Source organism: Rhinolophus sinicus, linkage group LG06 (assembly GCF_036562045.2).
Source record: "Rhinolophus sinicus isolate RSC01 linkage group LG06, ASM3656204v1, whole genome shotgun sequence".
Lineage (NCBI taxonomy): Eukaryota > Metazoa > Chordata > Mammalia > Chiroptera > Rhinolophidae > Rhinolophus > Rhinolophus sinicus.
In genome coordinates this window covers 119,329,975-119,345,092 of record NC_133756.1, presented here as the reverse complement: position 1 = coordinate 119,345,092, position 15,118 = coordinate 119,329,975, and the positions used below count along the sequence as shown (strand labels likewise).

Below are 15,118 nucleotides of genomic sequence, written 5' to 3'. Positions count from 1 at the left end.
GGGAGACACCGGCTAGCTCTGCTGGTGGTGGTGGGAACGTGTCCTCATGCCCTTGACCTGTGCCGCGTGACCCTCTGAGCTGTCACTGCGAAATAGACACAACTTCCTGGAACGCAGGGGGTTTCAGACCCTAAGGTGCCTCTGTGTCATGGAGGCTGCCCTCGCCTTGGGTAGAAGCAGCCCGTGTCCTCTGGTGGCCTTACCCTAACGTGACCCAAACAGGCTATTTACAGGGCCTGAAGCGGGATGTGGAAGGAATATTCTTTATCTGCAGCTTAACACCTCAGGCCCGGGCCCGACTGCCCTGCTGTAGGTTCTGTGTGGCCTCCAGGGAGGTAGAGCCCCAGGTCTTGAAACTGGGCTGGTGAACTGAGAGGGAGGCTCTGGGGAGGGGGTGAGCTGGCAGGCTGAAGTTCAGGGGTCTGAGGTGAACAGATGAAGAAGGGCAGGCTGGTCTGAGGGCACCACGTCCTTGCATCGCCCTGTGGCCTGAGGGCACATCTTGCCCGGTCCTTATTGGTATGCTTACCTATCTACTGATCTGCCCCAGGAGCTCCAGGAGGTGGGGCGGAGGGGGCAGGGCTGACATTTCCTAAACTTCCACCAAGTGCCAAGTGCACTCCAAGCACTTTCATAAATGTCATCTCATTACATCTTCACAACAACCCTGTGACGGGGTTATCATCTCTGTTTTACAGGTGAGGCAACAGAGGCTCAGACGGAGGGAGCGTCAAGCTGGAGGGGACCTCCTGGAGAAGTGGCAGAGCCAGACGGGTCTCTTCTGTCTCTGGGCTCAGCTCCAGACTTCTCTTCTAGGAAGTCTTCCCTGACTGCTCCAGCCCACGTGGTCTTTCCCGATGAATTCTCCGAATTAGAGCCCTGACTGGCTGTCACCTGTTTTGGTTATTGAGTGCAGCAGCTTTGCAACATCTTGGAAATGTCCTCCGTGATGATTCGCTTCCTAGTTACATCAACAGAGGCAAATTATTTAACTTTGTTGAACTTCAGTTCAACTATAAAATGGGAATCCTAATAGGAGGTCTGACAATTAAGTTCATGAACTGTTGCAACGAGGTTGCTAACCCTTTTTTTGACAGGCTCAGGGATTATTCACTATAAATTTGTACCAACTGGACAGTTAACCAAGTTTACTATCTGGAAGTGCTGAAAAGGCTGCGTGGAAAAGGACCTGAACTTTTCACCATGCTTTTGCATCACGACAAATGCACCAGCTCACAAGGCACTGTCTGTGAGGGAGTTTTTAGCCAGGAAACAAATAACTGTACTGGAACACACTCCCTCCTCACCTGATCTGGCCCCCAATGACTTCTTTCTTTACCCGAAGATAAAGAAAATATTGAAAGGAAGACATTTTGATGACATTCAGGACATCAAGGATAATACGATGACAGCTCTGCTGGCCGTTCCAGAAAAAGAGCTTTGAAGGGTGGACTAGGCACTGGCGTCGGTGCATAGCTTCCCAGGGGGAGCACTTTAAAGGTGACTGTAGTGATACTCAGCAGTGAGGTATGTAGCACTTTTTCTGGGATGAGTTTGCGGACTTGTCAGACCTCGTATGTAGATTATAGCGTTGTTCTGAGGACTAAGTGAAATGACCCGCGTCTGGGGGTGGGAGCAGGGCCCTCCATGGTAGTTCCCGGACCTGCTCTCCCAGCCACTCTGCACCTCTTCACCCTTCTTATCTTCTCCACAGGCCTTGCCTATGGTTGCTGCTCAAACGTTTGGGGTCTGACAGTCTAAGCCTGAGCTACCCCTCCCAGAAAGATGGGGGTTCTGAGTGGACTTGTTCCAGAAGACTCCTCCACTTTGCCGACAGATCTGAGGCACCAGCAAAGAAATACTGGGTGTCACCCTAATCTGGACCAGTCTGATCTTCGGGGGAGCTCAGCAGTCTGACCCCTGCTTCCACATGGGCTTCTCCAAGGGACTGTCTGGTTGTCAAGCTTTCTCTCTGGCCGTTAGAGCACAAATGAATTCCTAACACCCTGTCCAGTGGCCAAACCAGAAAACACTTGTGTACAGAATACAAATACCAATATGATTTTATTCAACACAGGCAGGAACAATAAACTCCAGAGCTGGGTAAAAAACAATAAGTTAAAAGCATGGTTAGAATTTCAGCCAATCAGATAAAACGTTTGAAGGAGGTGATTCCCCCCCTCCTCTCCTACTGATTAATTCAACACAGCATAACAATAATTTCTATCTATAAAATACCCTTATTCCCAAGCAAATGAACTGGAGGTGCCGTAGCATTTCCTCAATTATGCACAAGGCACACAATCAACACCCCCCTCCTCCCCAAACCCTTAAGGCAAAAATGGCCCATCATATGCAGGTCGAGGCTGGGCGTGTATCAGCAGGAGGCTGTCTCAGGACACTGGGAGGACTTTCTTAGCCGAAAGATGCCTGCCTGGGTCCCTTGGTCAAAAGATGGGTGGGCGACTTGGGCGCTGGAGTCCATTTTATGTGTAGCCTTTGCCTCACCATAGAAGGAAGAAGCCGAAATCCTCACAGGCGGACACCAGGCTGGGTTGGGACGCTCCCCCACTCGGGGCTGATGGGTCTCGAGGTGCCCATGGGCTAAGCTGGTGGTGGTTTCAGGGCCCTGACAGCCCTGAGGGAAGCAGACCTGATACCTCCCGCAAGCTGGAGAGGCTGAGGGACGGTGGCAGGTGGGTCCCTCCCGCAGCCTCTCAGGCTGCATTAGTCTTTCTGCGCGTACTGGGAAGAAAATATCCTTGCGATCCTGCGAGTTTCTTCCTCAGGCAGGACGGGAGGCAGCGAGAAAGGTCTGGGGCGACAAGGCCTTCGGGACGGGGCTCCTCCAGGGGCTTCGTGCTTGTCCTGGAGGGGAAGTCAGCTAGGTTAGCACTGAGGATACGGCACTGCCAAGAAATGGCGCTGATTCCTCTCATTTTTTGGTTTCCGGCTAAGAGGGATGCAGGGCTGACCGGTTTACAAAGCACTTTACACACCTGGCCTTACTGAACCCGTAGGTGGGTACATCATTCCCCTGATGAGGAAACTACAGTTCAGGTGAAATAAACTCAAGGTCCCACAGCTCGAAGGGGCAGAACCAAGACGAGAACCAGCACAGACTCTTTCTAGGCCTCGAGGAGGGGCCTTCAGGACAGGTTTGAAGCCGCCTCCCTTTTCTTCCTGCACGAGTCTAGATAAGTCATTTGTCCTCTGAGTTGTGACTGTCCCAGGTATGCCCCTGGGAATATATACAACTTCCGGGGAGATGTTGAATAAACAACTCCGTTGGCCCTTGGAGTTCCTGGAGGTATCAGGTGACATGAAGCATATGCCCATGGCCCTGCTACCAAACATCTCCCTGCCTTGGGCTGACAGGACATCACGAATTCCACCTTTGAGGTGTGTGCATTTAGCTTATTCCGCTGTGGTCCTCTGGGCTCCTCTATGACTCACTCATTTGCTCATTCAACGCCCCTTCCCCCGCTTTACTTGGTGCTTACTCTGTGCCTGGTTCTTGCCTGAAGGAGCTCAAAGCTGTGCAGGAAAACTACCCTGGACAGCTGGCTGAGAGCAAGGCCCTGGGGAAGAGGTGGCGGCCTGGTAAGGAAGAGGCAGTGCTGAAAGGAGATGGGAGTCGCCACCGCAGGCAAGCATGGCTGACTTCACAGCTTGCAGCCTGCCCTGTGGATGGATATTTCTTCTCTGTCCCCAGATCGAAGGAGCTGAGATCTTAGCTAGCTGAAGGGGCACTACTTGTACACTGTACCTCAGGCACCAAGAACCAGCCTGGAGGGGACCCTAGAGATAGAGCCGACCCCTCTGCCCCCTGCAGTTCTGCTAATGGAAGACTGAGGCCCAGCTGCAGTTGCTTCTGGGCTCAGTAACATTCAGTAATCCTTCTTTTCTTTATTTCTTCAACCTATTTAACGCCTACTGTGAGAGGGGGACAGAAAGGAACTCAGTTCTTGACCTCCATAGTTGAGAGTTAAGCAGGGGCGACAGGAAGAGCTACTGAAATTAGAATTACAGCCAGGATATAAGGGGAGTGAAGTCGGCCATCCCCGCTCTACTGTCTGGGCACGTTTCCCACCCATGGAACAGAGGGAGGCGGGCAATCTGGAATTCAAAATGTCAAGGGAGTGCACAACCTGAGTAAGCTCTCAGCGCTGACAGCCCACAGCCAGGGTTTCCCGAGAACCAAGGGCAAAGTGGTGCTAGGGGCTGGGGTGCTAGGGTGCTGTGCTAGGTGCTAGACTAGCAGATATGACTTCTTATCTTCCACACAGGCCTAGTCTAAAAGGGGTAAAAGGTCTGTGTAGTTCTTCCTTCCAAAACATGGGAGCCACCTTCATTCCATAATGCCTCAGGCCGGGGGAGGCTCGTCGCCCAGGCCTTGCCTGTTTCCTTCCCCTTCCAGACTGGGTGCTCCTGTGGGGCATGGACTGATGCTTGTGCTCCAGCTGGGCCAGGTCCAACATAGCAGCTTGGTGGTGGCTAGACCAGTGCATGGGGAGGACCCGGCCAGTGACCAGAGGCTTCAACTGGATGGGAAGGAACCTCTTGCAGCAAACACCTCATTCATTCATTCTGGAACCCATGGTTGTTGGCCTACCATGTGCCAAGTTTTTAGTTGAGTCAAATCCTTTGTGTTGCATTTTAAGTCTCAGTATACCTCTCTCTACTCGCAAGATCCAAAATAGTTGTTTCCTGGGCTATTTAGGATTTAGGAGTGACACCAAGTCCCATTCCAGTCCTCTGGCTGTACTGTATGTAGATAGATTTTCTGGGTCGCCAGCTGTGTCTTACTTTCCATTTCTTTCTCTGCTACAGTGAAAGGGGACTAGGGAGGTGGTTTTTTCTATAAGCCGGATGGGAACACAAACCTAAGAGCATGGTCCTCTATCTCAAGTCCTAAAACCAGGCCTCTGTGTCTTCTCTGCCAGAGGAGAAGCCCTCTCTGTTTTGGAGAGGCTCTGATGAGTCTTGCTTTCCATGGTTGGAAGGGCCAAACATCTCAGTTCATGAAATGACCATCAAAAGACTTTTGTTGGTGATTCATCAAACGTTTTGGAAGCCTGTTATCTATTCAACCTGATCAATTCTTAAGGACAGTAGGCAGCCACGGTTCCTGTCCTCCTGGGGCTGCTCAAGCTAGAGGGGCGACAGACGCCGACCTCCCCAACTGTCACAGAGGTGAGGCCTAGGGCTTGGAAGCACAGAGAAAGGAGCACCTCATATCAGTTGGGCAGGTCAGGGGAGGCTTCATACAGAGGTGGGAGACGAGCCAGGCAGGGTTCAGCAGAACTGGGGGTGGGTGTGAGGTCGTTCCACTGGCGGGAACAGCACGAGCACAGGCCTGCACCCGCTGGCTGGGCCAGCATCTGCCCTGGAGCTGAACCTAGTGTGGCTGGTTCAGCCCACCTGCCAGCACCCACACGCAGACTCAGCGCCCTAGGCCTTATCTCCCGGCCCAGGCCCAGCGACCAGGGCAGGGACAAGGCTTGGCTCTGTGTCCAGGGCAGGGCAGGGGTGTGGAAGGACAGAGAACACTCCCTCAGCAGCATTGGCCTTTTGTTGATCTCAACAGGGTTTAGAAAACATCTTGACTAATAGTATAAAGGTTCTTTCTTCATCAGGATGGCTACCCTGAAACACACAACCCTGGAGGGACCGGGCAGAGGTGAAGCTGCCCAGAGCAGGACACTCCTCCTGTGCCAAGCACTCCTCTGAAATACTCCCAGGCTCCTGCTGGAGCCCCGGGCGCACAAGCAAGTTGTCACCATAGCCCGGGATCTGCAGGAACTCCAGCCTTCCTGCGGGGGGGGGCGGGGGGGGGCGGGCAGGAAGACCCCACATGGAAGCAGGATCATCAGACTGGGGGGCTGCAGGGACCCTGGCGTCCAGACAGTGGGTGTCATAGATGGGGTCAAGTCCGTGGAAGGGGACTTGAAACAACATGATGGTGGAATCTGAACCAGGAAGATGAGACGGTGTTCCAAGTGGAGGCTCAACTGAGCACAGGTGTGAAGGCATTTCTTTTCTGGGAAAGCAGTGGGCACGGGCCTGGTTGAACTGTAGGTGTGGAGAGCAGATGGCAAACCCAGAGGGAGGGCCTGATGCTTGCTGAGGCAAGTTCCCGAATGTCTGGGTGGGAATTCCTCCTGTGCCTGCCCCGGGGACAGGATCTGGGGGTGCTGACGACTGTCCTGGATTGAAGGATAGAACTGGCTTTTCCAGTGGTCGGGGCGGTAAGCATGGCAGCAGGCCAGGGCTCTCAGACTGAATCCACCCAGCTCTAACCTTAAATCCTCCCACTTCCAAACATGGGTACCCGGACACCCAGGTCACGGACATCACAGACCGTTCAGCCCACCCGTTGAGACACATGTGTCTCGAAGGAGCCGTCAATGCCAAAGTTAGAACTCTGCTGAGGTGAAAATAAAGCATCAGGGAAGGAGGAAGGAGTGGTGCTGGAAGGAAAATTTGGGGCTTCCTGGGCTCCTCAAATCAAGAGGCTAACGTTGGCTAGGGAGTTGGTTCTAGTCCTAGCTCCAGCGCTATTTAGACAAAGGACTCGGGCAAGTCACTTCCTCTCTGGGCCTTGGTTTCCCCATCTGAAAAGAGATCAGCAGAGCAGACAATGCCAGAGGAGGTGCTCTGTCACCCTGGGACTTACCCGGCCCGGGGTTCCCTTTGGCCACGTCCCTGAAATGCAGCGTCTTCTCCAAGTCACTGTGCTCTGGTTCCCTCCCCTGCAGTCCCCAGATGCCTCCCCCTGAACAGGCCACCCACTCCCAGGAGTGGGGGAGGTGCAGGTGCCCCAACCTACCCCTGCTTCAGGGTGTCCCTGGGACCTTCGCACAGGGGAGGCAGGGGGATGGGGTGGAAGGAATACTGGGCTGTGGCCCAGCCCAACTGCCCCACTTGCTTGAGGACAGGAACTTTCTCTGGGTCTCAGTATCTTCACTGCCAAACAGGGCCAAGAACTTTGGTTTGGCCCTCTTACCTCAGGTCTACTTGAAGTTGAAATAAAATTCAGATGTGACCAACACTTTGGCCAGGTACATCTTGCAAAACACAGGGGCTAAGACTGAGCTAGAGCCGACAATGGCTGCACAAAACAAAATGAAGCCTTGCTGTTCTCAGACCTCACCCCAGGCAGAGCAGGAGTGGGGTACAGCACCTCCCTAAGGCATGCCCAGTGCTAGGCCAGGCCTGGCCAAGCTTTCCCCACTCCACTGACCCCCGCCCAGTGAGCCGCTGGGCCTGGCATCAGGGCTGAAGTTTTGTTGTTTTCCAGAGCAGTTCCCTTAAGTGACAGAAACACTTACTCAGGAGCTGGAAGTGAAATTTTCCAAAGCACTGCAAACTGAAAGTAAACAGCCGTCTGGTTCTGGCTGGCTGGGTGGGCTTGCCAACACATTGCTGAAGGCTCAGCATAGCTGCCTGCCTTGCTCAACTTTCACCCCCTTGGCTGGCTGCCTTCCCCTGGGGCGGCTCCCAGAGAGCTCTCCGAAGGCAGGGGCTAGGACTTGGTGCTAAAGAGAGCAGCAGACTCAGCAGCTGCAGCTAAGAGCAGGGGGGAAGTCAGGACAAGACACTCAGATCAGAGGCCCAGCCCTGAGAGGTGAAACCTGTGTCTGACCCACCCAGGCCAGAGGCAGCATGGCCGGGGTCCACGCTCTGAGCTCCCACTCCATTCCTTCATTAGAGCCCTGGTCACATGGGTCTCACCACCTACAGGCTTCCTGTTCCTCCCCACCACCTAATGCCTCCCTCTCCTTCCTCCGAGAAGCCTTCCCTGACAACAGGCCCATTCCGCAGGGCCCGGGTTACTCCCTCACCCTGAGCCCGTTTCCCCTTCTACACAATGATGAGGCCGGACTAGATCCAAGCCCCCTCCACCTTTTGAGCCAGTGAGAGGGCTCAAAAGTCCAGATCCTGAGGCTGAAGGGTTAAAGTGACACTCCCAGAGCCCCTGGCTCCTCCCAAACTCTGGCCTTAGAGCCTTAGGCAACTACCAGCAGACCTATAGGCCCTTTTCCTCGAGGTGCCTGCCACATTGCATTCTGGGAGAGGTGGGCACCAGCCAATTCTGGCTTTTTCCCGTCTTCTGTACACCGTTGGCCAGGGAGCTCACCTCCTTCCCAAAGCTCTGAGTGGCCTTTATCAGAAACCTTTTAACCTTTAGTCTCCTCTTGGAGCTCTGCAGAGGGCGAGGGTCTTGGTGGCTCAAAGAAATGAGGCAATAGGTTGGGGCCTCCTACCCTAGGAGGGGCAGCTCAGCCATCAGGCCTGGACCACAGGCTTAGGAGAGAGGACACCAGCTTTAGGAAGTTCCCTTGGACCGCTGCTGATCTGATCCGGTGATTTTGGACCCAGGATTGTGTGTATCTCTTAGATACCTCTTGGTTTGGGGAAGGGAAACCAAAGGATGGAAAAATTCCTTGGCGTCCTGGGAGAAAAGAAGCAGCTTTAAAGTCTTGACACTCACAGGTAGGCCACGGACTTCTGAGGTGAGGGCTTTATCACCCTTAGGTAGGGCTGGGGTACTGTCCTGGACCCCTAACTCAGGGTCTGACCTGAGCACCCAGGCAACGCTCTCCATACTTCTGGGGTACCCTTCTCAGCTCCCTACTTCCAGTGCTAAGCTCTATTCCTTAGTATTTCTTTCCCACTAGTGACTCCAAAACATACCAGCGTAAGAGAGAAGATGTATAAATGATGATAAAATGATGATAAAAATGATGATAAAAAATACAATTGTTGACATTCATAGAGTTCTTACTATGTGATGTGCCAAGAACTGATCTAAGTACTTGACGTATCTTACTCAGTTAATCCTACACAAACCCTAGGAGGCAGGTACATTTTTCCTGTTTTTCAGATAAAGGACCTGAAGCACAGGACAGTTAGGCAACTTGCTCCAGGTTAAATTGCTTGTAAGCGGCAAAGCTGAGCTTTAAACTTAGGCAGTCTGGATTCAGAGGCCATGCTCCTAACCACTACACGCCACTGCCTGCTAGGAGAGAAGAGGGAGGTATAGCCACAAATTAAGTGTGTGTTGCTTTCCCAGAGACCACAGAGCGACCTCGCCAAGACCTCAGAAAGCCAGCAGAGATCAGGTCTGCAGACTCTCAGATCCCCAGCTGGCCTGGAGCACGCTGAGTACCAATCCTGTCTGCAATGCTGCGGCCTGGCTGCGTGGAGGTGAGAACACAGGGTGGGAGGCGGGTGGGAACCTGCCTGGCCTTGTCTCTGACCTCCTGCCTCCTACACTCACTCTGCAGGAACAACAGCGTCTGGCCCCGTGCCTGTGGTTAATTCAGGGGCTTGTTCATGATGTGTGGAGAGCCTGGCCCTGAGACAGGCAGAGAGGCCAAGGCTCAAATGACAGATTGCTTCTTGCTCTTTGCTTCCGACTCCCATCTTAGCTTGACTGTTTCCATCCCGGCCTCTCTGTCCTCATCTCCGGCCTTCTCTCTAGCCCATATTGTTTGTACCTCCCAGTTGCCAAATTCTATAGATTCTCTGAGAGATTGATTTTCTCCAAATCCACAGCCTGCAAAGCTTTTCCTTCATCTTTGTTGAATTCTACTCAAGCTACCCCATGGGGTTCTGTATTCTTTTCCCTATACTCATTTCCTTTGCTTTGTTTTACTGGGGCGTTAATATAGGCTAATGTCACTTGAGGAAGTTAGTGAATGGTGCAGAGGCCAATGCCTTTCCAAGAACCTTGAGCTCCCGGAAGGCAGGGTCCATGACACTAGATCCAGTTCCTACGGCATTGCCAGCGCTTGGTAGGAGTTGGTGGACATATGATATAAAGCTGGCTACCCTGAGGAACTGAGCTCTTGAGCGAAAGGGCCATAGCTCCTCTGTCTCCCCCTGCATCTAGCTCAGGACTATGTCTTTGTATATGTGCCAAATGATGCATATTTCAAGTTTGAGGCCCAAACTACCTTCCTACTCTCTGGCCCGCCTTCCTCGGGCCCAGCTCTGGCTGTCCTAGTCACCAATGGGAAGTAACTAACGGGTTCTCAGCAGGGAAGTCACATGATTTAACATTGAAGGGGAAAGGGCAAAAGCAGAGAGTCAAGTTAGGAGGCTCCTGCAATAATCACGCAAGACATGATGATGAGAGAGACCAGGGTGGTAATAGTGGGGGTGATGAAAAGTGGTTGCATTTGGATATATTTTTAAAGGTAGAGCTGCCAGAATTTCCTGGTAGATTAGAAACAGAGGCACCAGGGAGGATTAGAAGGGTTTTGGCCTGAACAGCTAAATTAAAAGGATAGAGTATCTATGGACTGTGAGGGGCAAGACTGAGCAACAGATGTGAGGAATAAAATCTGGAGTTGAGTTTTGGACATGCTGAATTTGAGACACCGATTAGATACCCAGGTGGAGAACGTTGAGGAGGCAGTTGGACATATGAGCCTAGAATTAGTTACAGGAGTGAGCTGAGCTAAATAACCAGAAGGCGTCTTCAGCACATAGAGGGGATTTAAAGCCTTGAGATCGAATGGAGTCGTCTAGAAAGTGTAACTAGAGAAGTCGAAAGACTACACCCTGGTTCAGCCCTATATTAACAAGTAGGGGAAATGAGGGAGAACCAGTAAAGAAGGCCGAGCAGGAACAGCCAATGAAGGAGGAAGAGAACCAACAGAGACTGATGCCTCAGAAACAAGGGAAGAAAGAAAGTGTTTCAAGGAGAGATCAACTACATCACGTGTATCACGTGTGAGAGGTCAGATAATAACTGGCTTAGGAATATGGAGGTTTTTTGGATTTTGGCAATCTTGAAGAGTTCCTCCCTGTCCCAGTGGTAAAGTGGGATAAAAGTGTGATTATAGTGGGAGATCCCATTGGCTGCGTAGTGGTGGGAAAGCGTGGATATAAGTGGGACTGGTTAGAAATGGTCATGGGCAAGATGCCTGGACTAGATAATGGAATGGTGAGAAGCGAGTGGATTCAAAAGACACATAGGGGTTAGAATTAACAGGCCCTGGTAATAGATTGGCTGAGAGTCGTGGGGGATATAGGAGGAGTAGGAGGAAAGATGACACCTCTGCTTCTGGCAGGAATAACCACATGATGGTGGTTGAGTTTACTAAGAAGTGCAGGTGGTGGAGGGGGTACGTAAAGGAAGGTGACAGGCTCAGGTTTTGGATACAGTGAATCGTTTGTAAAATCAAAGAAGACGTCTAGGATACAGGTGGGTCCATGTGTGTCTGCAGCACGGGAGAGAAGTGTAGAAAGACGTGAGAGTGACCAAACCATAAACAATAACTGAAGTAACTGGAGTGGTTGAGCTTTTCCTCAAGAAATATCTACAAAAGCAGAGGACAAAGCCTGGGGAAAACAACATGTAAATTACTGCTGTCTCATCTTTTACTTCTTTCCTCCCCTTTAGGGAAGTTTATAAACTAGTTTGCTCATAATGGCGAAGCAAACAGAATCATAAGTCACTTTAAATAAAACCAGGAAGCTGTCTGTCCCAGTGAGGAGGTATTTCATCACAAGACGGACGAGAAAGCAGAGGCAGCCGAACTGGACCGATTCACAGGTCATTTGAAACTGTGCCGTAGTCCAGCAGTCCTGCTAAATCTGCCATCCCACTCCTTCCTTTCCTTCTTGAAGAGGGACAACTGGAAGACAAAACCGTCATGAGGAAAGAGAGCTAAGCTGAGGGCTGGCCTCTGTACCCAGGCTTGGTCTTCTACAGTACAAGCACCCTGTGAGGCCTGAGAGCCCCACATGGCACATGAGGAAACAGACTCAAAGATCAGGAGACTTGACGAATGTCGCACAGAGACCTGTATCCACTGTACGTGGGGATGGAGGGGAGAAAAACCTGCTATACAAATGGTTCACGGGGAGCCTCTCTGGGAGTTCCTGGGCCCAGGGGCACCACTTCAGTGTGGGGTGAAGGAGGAGGCCTTCCCTTAGATCTTGGGGTGAAGCCAGAGCAAGTGGACCAGTACTTATAAGCTCTCTTTTTCAGGGATGGGTCACTTGCCCTGGCCCTGAAGCAGGTCAGCTACAGGACAGCAGTCCCAGGACACTGGTTGAGAAGAGCCCAGCAGCCTCTCAAATTGCTCCTGTTCAGCCTTCCGGGCCAAGGCTGGCGTCAGGGGGAGGCAGAGTAGATGGAATCTTCACATGGGGGTACAGGACATGCCTCCTGCTCTTCCCTCCCTACCACTCTCTTTGAGCTATTGACTATGCCTGAAACATTACAGAAAATAGAAGCTTCCATCCAAGGGGAAACCCTACCACATTATCTCGCACCCTGCCTGCTTAGGGCCCATCTTTCCCCTCTTCTCTATCTTCCCTCCTGCTACAGGGAGAGTTTTCTTCTTTCTCTCAAAAGGCTACCACCTCCACATGTGCTCTGGATCCCATGCCCTTGGACCCAGGGACTGTTCTTTTTATTCTCACTCCTCCTGCATCATCCCCTTTTCCCCTTCTTTACTGGGTCGCTGCACTAACATACAGAAAGCTGTAGCTGTTTCCATATTTAAAAAATAAAACGCAAACCCCTTCCCTTGATCTCCTATGCCACTCTAGCCGCTATCATATTTCTCTGCTCTATAGGCACGGCCATGGAAGGAGTCAGTGCCTCCATTTTGTCACCTTTAATCATTCTCAAAATGTTAATTACATATGATTTTGTGATTTCATTGTGTGATATATCAAAGACTCTATGTCACACATGTAAATTATAAAGTGTAATGAAAATTAACATCTGTAAACCCACAACCCAACTTAAGAACTAAAACATTACTAACACTGCTGAATAGGCCTGTGGGCTCCTCCCCTCCGCCATCTCCCGCCTCCACAACTATGAACACTGGAGTCAAACTGTTGAAAACCAAAGAGAAAATCTTGTGAACACAAAATGGGATTTATAGATGATGTGATACAGAATTGTACACCTGAAATCTATGTAACTTTACTAACAATTGTCACCCCAATAAACTTAAAAAAAAAATCTTAAAAGCGGCCAGCAATAAAGGCCACATTACATTCAGGGCAACAACCATAAGGACGGTTGCTTCTCCCTGGAAACGATGGAAGTCAATAGTGTGGAATGACAGCTCTAAAATGCTAAAAGAAACAAACAAACAACATTCAAGTTAGAGTTCTGTATTCAGTGAAAAAAAATCTTTCAAAGATGAAGACAAAATAAAGATATTTTCAGAGAACTGAAGCTGAGAACATCAGATACCAGTAGGTCTGTATTACATGAAATTCTAAAGGAATTTCTTTTAGAACATCTGAGTTCCCTGAAAGAGAACTGGTCCTAGACTGAAATGAGGACAGGAAGAAGGAATGAAGAATACCAGAAATAGTAAGTATGTGGGTAAATATAAAAAGACTGTTTTTTGTCTTAAATTTTTACAAGTGAGGCCACTTTTAAGACTTTCTGACTTTGGGTATGGTGCCCTTACCCAAATATAATTCACAACTAAATGTAAGATAAACCATAAGCATAAGTAAGTTAAGCAAAGTTCTGATTTATCCCATGGTAACTATTTCAATGCTTTAAAAAAAAAAATGTAACTCTTAGCATTTTTTCTCTCTTAAGTTTTGGTGCCGCTACTTGCTGTGCCTTTAAACACATACTTGATTTGATTCCTAGGTTATCCAGCATTGGCTAGCAGCTAGTCAAGAGCATGAGACACAGAAAATATGCGGCTACAAACGCATCAAGTCATGATGGAGCCACCGCCAGTGAGGACGACCAGCCTCTTCAGGTTTCCCGGGATGTGGGACTTTCAATGCTGATAATGGGGCAGTTTTGGGTGAACTGTGATGACCAGTTATCCTAATGGACCCAGAATGAGGTCCCAAGGAGAGATGAGGCCCTGAGAGGAGCAAACAATGGTGTTTTACTGTGGGCAAGAAAGAAAAAAGGCCGGAAAGTGTGAGACTTATCTTCTCAAAACTAAACTTGCCCTTTAATTGAAGTGAAAATTCTTCCTTCTCCCTCCCCCACACTTTCTATCTTGTGTCTAATAGATCAGATATGTCCCCTTTGGGGTTGGCACGTTATGAAGGTGGAAACATGAGGGCAGGAACAGCAGTTCTGCTTGGCAGATGAGGGATGACAGCTCAAAGTAGTGCACAGACCTGCCTGTGGGGCATGACTCACTGACACTTCACCCACTTGGCTGGGAGGGGAAGAGAGAAAGGGAACTAACAGTATCTGCTTTTTTCCTCCAGGGTAATTCTTGCTATCAGCCTATTAGGTCAGAATTATATTAGCCTGTGTTATTTATAAGGAACCTGAGACTCAGAAGGTCAAGCCGCCTGCCCAGCATTACTTAGCTGCTGAGCAGGAGATGAAACGTTTCGTCATATGGGTGCTTGTGCCTGTTGCCTGGACACAGCCCTGTGACCTCACCGATCCGCGCATGTATGGGACCTGCAAGGGAAGAGGCAGGGAGGAAGGATATGCGCTGGTGCCCACACACCAGAGTAGGAATAAAGGCGTCAAAAATGCAGAGCTCCTGCGCGGAGACCAGCATCTCCCCTCCTCCAGGAGCGGGTTTACACATTTAATAGAGACATGTGGGAACTTAGACTGAGCCGTGTGCCAAATAAATGAGATGTCCTGAAAATGGTGCTGGGGAGGCTGAGGGCGGGTGGGGAAGGAAAACCAGTGAAAGGATTAGACATCTGATGGCTTCTCTTTAGGACTATAACCCCAGGCTCTCAGGATATTTCTGGACTGACCCCATCTGTCATCAAAGTAGGCTCTGGCAAAAAATAAAAAGTGTTTAAATTGCAAAATGAAGCCTATTGAAAAGAAGACAAATTGGCTAGAAAAGGATACTGTAAGCCAGATGTCACGATTAGAGTGGTGTAATGACAAGCAGAGTTTGCAGTCACATGTTCACAGTCACTTATTAGTTGGGAGCCCCTGGGCAAGTGACTTAATCCTTATGTGTCTATACAAGATAGAAATATTAACACCTTGTGGGCTGGTGGGGAAGCTCTGGGCCTCAGTTTTCTCATTTATTAAATGGGGATAACAACAGTACCCATCTCATTGGGTTGTTGGAAGAATTAAATGAGTTTACACAAGTAAAAACAGAATAACGTC

The 15,118-nt window shown here is 50.3% G+C and overlaps 1 protein-coding gene and 1 long non-coding RNA gene across 10 annotated transcripts in view; one reads left to right on the top strand and one right to left on the bottom strand.

The window, feature by feature from the left end:
* The first annotated feature begins 708 nt into the window (after positions 1 to 708).
* Positions 709 to 13,173, top strand: LOC109454062 (uncharacterized). 2 transcript variants are annotated; one of them, XR_002138419.2, is made up of 4 exons: positions 709 to 1,527; positions 9,080 to 9,213; positions 11,420 to 11,833; positions 12,011 to 13,000. It is a non-coding gene; the product is annotated as an uncharacterized LOC109454062 (long non-coding RNA). The 2 variants fall into 2 exon arrangements; XR_012497487.1 differs by lacking the exons at positions 709 to 1,527; positions 9,080 to 9,213 and adding an exon at positions 9,860 to 10,753 and having other exon boundaries at positions 12,011 to 13,173.
* The window catches only part of C2CD3 (C2 domain containing 3 centriole elongation regulator), a 114,217-nt gene continuing 101,139 nt past the window's right edge, over positions 2,041 to 15,118 (bottom strand). For 5 of the 8 annotated variants that reach the window (XM_019744372.2, XM_074335778.1, XM_074335781.1 and 2 more), the window contains one exon: positions 2,041 to 2,868. In XM_019744372.2, the coding sequence (XP_019599931.2) occupies positions 2,728 to 2,868 (141 nt within the window). In that variant the 3' untranslated portion in view covers positions 2,041 to 2,727. Of the gene's footprint in view, positions 2,869 to 14,321; positions 14,438 to 15,118 lie in introns of those variants that run through there. The other 3 variants (XM_019744373.2, XM_019744374.2, XM_074335780.1) reach the window with 2 other exon arrangements.